Raw genomic sequence first — 2210 nt, forward strand, 5'->3', positions numbered from 1 at the left:
AAGTGGAACATGACAAACTTAACCACTAGGCCATGAGGCTTGCCCTCCTGCTAAATTTTTTAATTCTGGAAATGATCTCATGGATATTGTAAATGTATTTGTCTTATAGTCTGTTTCTGGTAGTTCAATAAGTAGAAATAACTGTGGTTATGTTTCTTTTGTCTATTATTTGTACTGATCGTTTTCACTTTTTTTTATGTACTTGTGTGTTTCCTTATCTTTGATATTTTTTGGTGGGCATTTTGATAATCTTACTTTCCTCCAGAGAAGATTTTCATTTGCTTCTTCCAGGTTGTCAGGACACTCATAATCTGACAGCACTTTAATCCAACCTTAGGTGTCAGATTTTTTGTGTCATCTGCATGATTCAAATCCTGGTTATAATCCATGTGAAGACTGGTTTGCTTCTGGTCATTCTTATAACGGATGTGCAGCCCTTCAGATTCCCATCACTAAGCACAGTGCCAGTTATTAGGGATGCCCTTTCCTTGGCTAGCTCAAGATTTAACCGTTAGCCCCCTAATCTTACAAGGATGTCAAAATGTCGTTTAGAACCTTAAACATTTCTTCAAGATTAGCAGAAGGCCTCACATGAAAGGGTCTCAAATGCTAATTTTGCATCTTTGTATTCTCAACTTCTACTCAGTCTTGGTTTTGTGATTCCTTGTTGCCTTTTTAGTTCACTGATATCTATGAAACATTTAAAGAATATTTCATATAGACTTGTTTAGCAGGAATGTTGGTACAAAGCAACTAGCCCATCTTTATTGCATATGAAAATTTGCAATTTACTTTTAATTTTGCTTGAGAATAATTGGCAAAAATCTGTTACTATAAGTAAGATAGACAGTTTTGTATTATATCATTTTCTCAGAAGAGAAAAGATTATACATCAAAAGAGAGGGAACTTGAAGCCTGCCACTTTCTCCCCATAACTTTCACAGCCTGTTTAATATCCTTATTCCTCAAAGAGTAGATGATAGGATTTAGCATGGGGGTGACAACACTATACAATACTGAGATCAGCCTGTCTTTCTCCAATGCATATGTTGAGATGGGCCGTACATATGTGAAGATGGAACTACCGTAATAGAGAAGAACAATGATCAGGTGGGAGGCACAGGTAGAAAAGGCTTTTTGCCTCCCCTCTGCAGAACTGATCCTTAAAATGGTAGAAATGATATAAAGATAGGAAAGTATGGTACACAAAAAAGGAGTCCAACCAATGAAGACTCCAATGGATAGTAATGCCAACTCATTGACAGAAGTGTCCCCACAAGACAAGATCAATAAAGGAGGTATGTCACAGAAGAAGTAATTGATCCGATTATTACCACAGAAGGGCAGGTGGAATGTCAATGTTGTGTGCACAACTGAATTGAGGAAACCACCAGTCCAGCATGAGGCTGCTAACTGGCCATATAGAGCCTTGTTCATAATAACTGAATACCTTAAAGGCTTACAGATTGCAATATAACGGTCATATGCCATAGCTGCCAAGAGCAAGGACTCTGACCCAACAAAAAAAATAAATGCAAAAAGTTGTGCCATGCAACCCAAATAAGAAATGCTTTTTTTCTCTGATAGAAGATGCGCCATCATCTGGGGAACATTGGTAGTGGTGTAGCAGATGTCAAGAAAAGCTAAATTTTCCAGAAAAAAATACATGGGAGTGTGTAGGCGTGGATCAGTCATGGTCACCAAAATTATGAAGATATTCCCACCTAAGGTACAGATATAAGTTACAAAGAAGATGGTGAAAAGTAAAAATTGCAACTCATTTAAGTTGGAGAATCCCAAGATGATAAACTCAAACAGAGCCGTTTGGTTTTCTCCTTCCATAATATCGCTCTGGTTTTCCTTCTGAAATTGGGAATAAAGAAGTATAGATTTCTGTAATCATGTACTGCTCCAGAAATAGTCTACAAAACAAGAAAATAAAGGTGTCACAGATGAAACTGTAAAATTATTTATCAACAAAAACATTAGATATGTTTGTAAAAATGCACAATCCCACAACAAATAAACTCTGTGCCTTAGGCAGCATAAATATAAACACATTCAGCCTTTCATCTGTAGGTAAAATCTCTTAAAATGAAGACTATAGGCAGTGTTGAATTTTAAAGGAAGCCACAAAAGGCCACATGCACCATAAGTTCTGATGAGAAGAAGGAAAGGCCCAACTGCTTTGTCTTCCTGGGGCTGCAGTA

General features: G+C 37.1%; 1 protein-coding gene across 1 annotated transcript; it reads right to left on the reverse strand.

The window, feature by feature from the left end:
• Positions 1-885: 885 nt before the first annotated feature.
• On the reverse strand, positions 886-1842 carry OR5V1D (olfactory receptor family 5 subfamily V member 1D). Its single transcript, NM_001391079.1, has one exon. It carries the CDS (start codon positions 1840-1842, stop codon positions 886-888), a length of 957 nt encoding a protein of 318 aa, NP_001378008.1.
• Positions 1843-2210: the final 368 nt, after the last annotated feature.

Source organism: Equus caballus, chromosome 20, assembly GCF_041296265.1.
Source record: "Equus caballus isolate H_3958 breed thoroughbred chromosome 20, TB-T2T, whole genome shotgun sequence".
Classification (NCBI taxonomy): Eukaryota; Metazoa; Chordata; class Mammalia; order Perissodactyla; family Equidae; genus Equus; species Equus caballus.

Excerpts from the sequence above, each read along its gene's own strand:
- OR5V1D (NM_001391079.1), bottom strand. The coding sequence starts at position 1,842 with ATGGAAGGAGAAAACCAAACGGCTCTGTTTGAGTTTATCATCTTGGGA.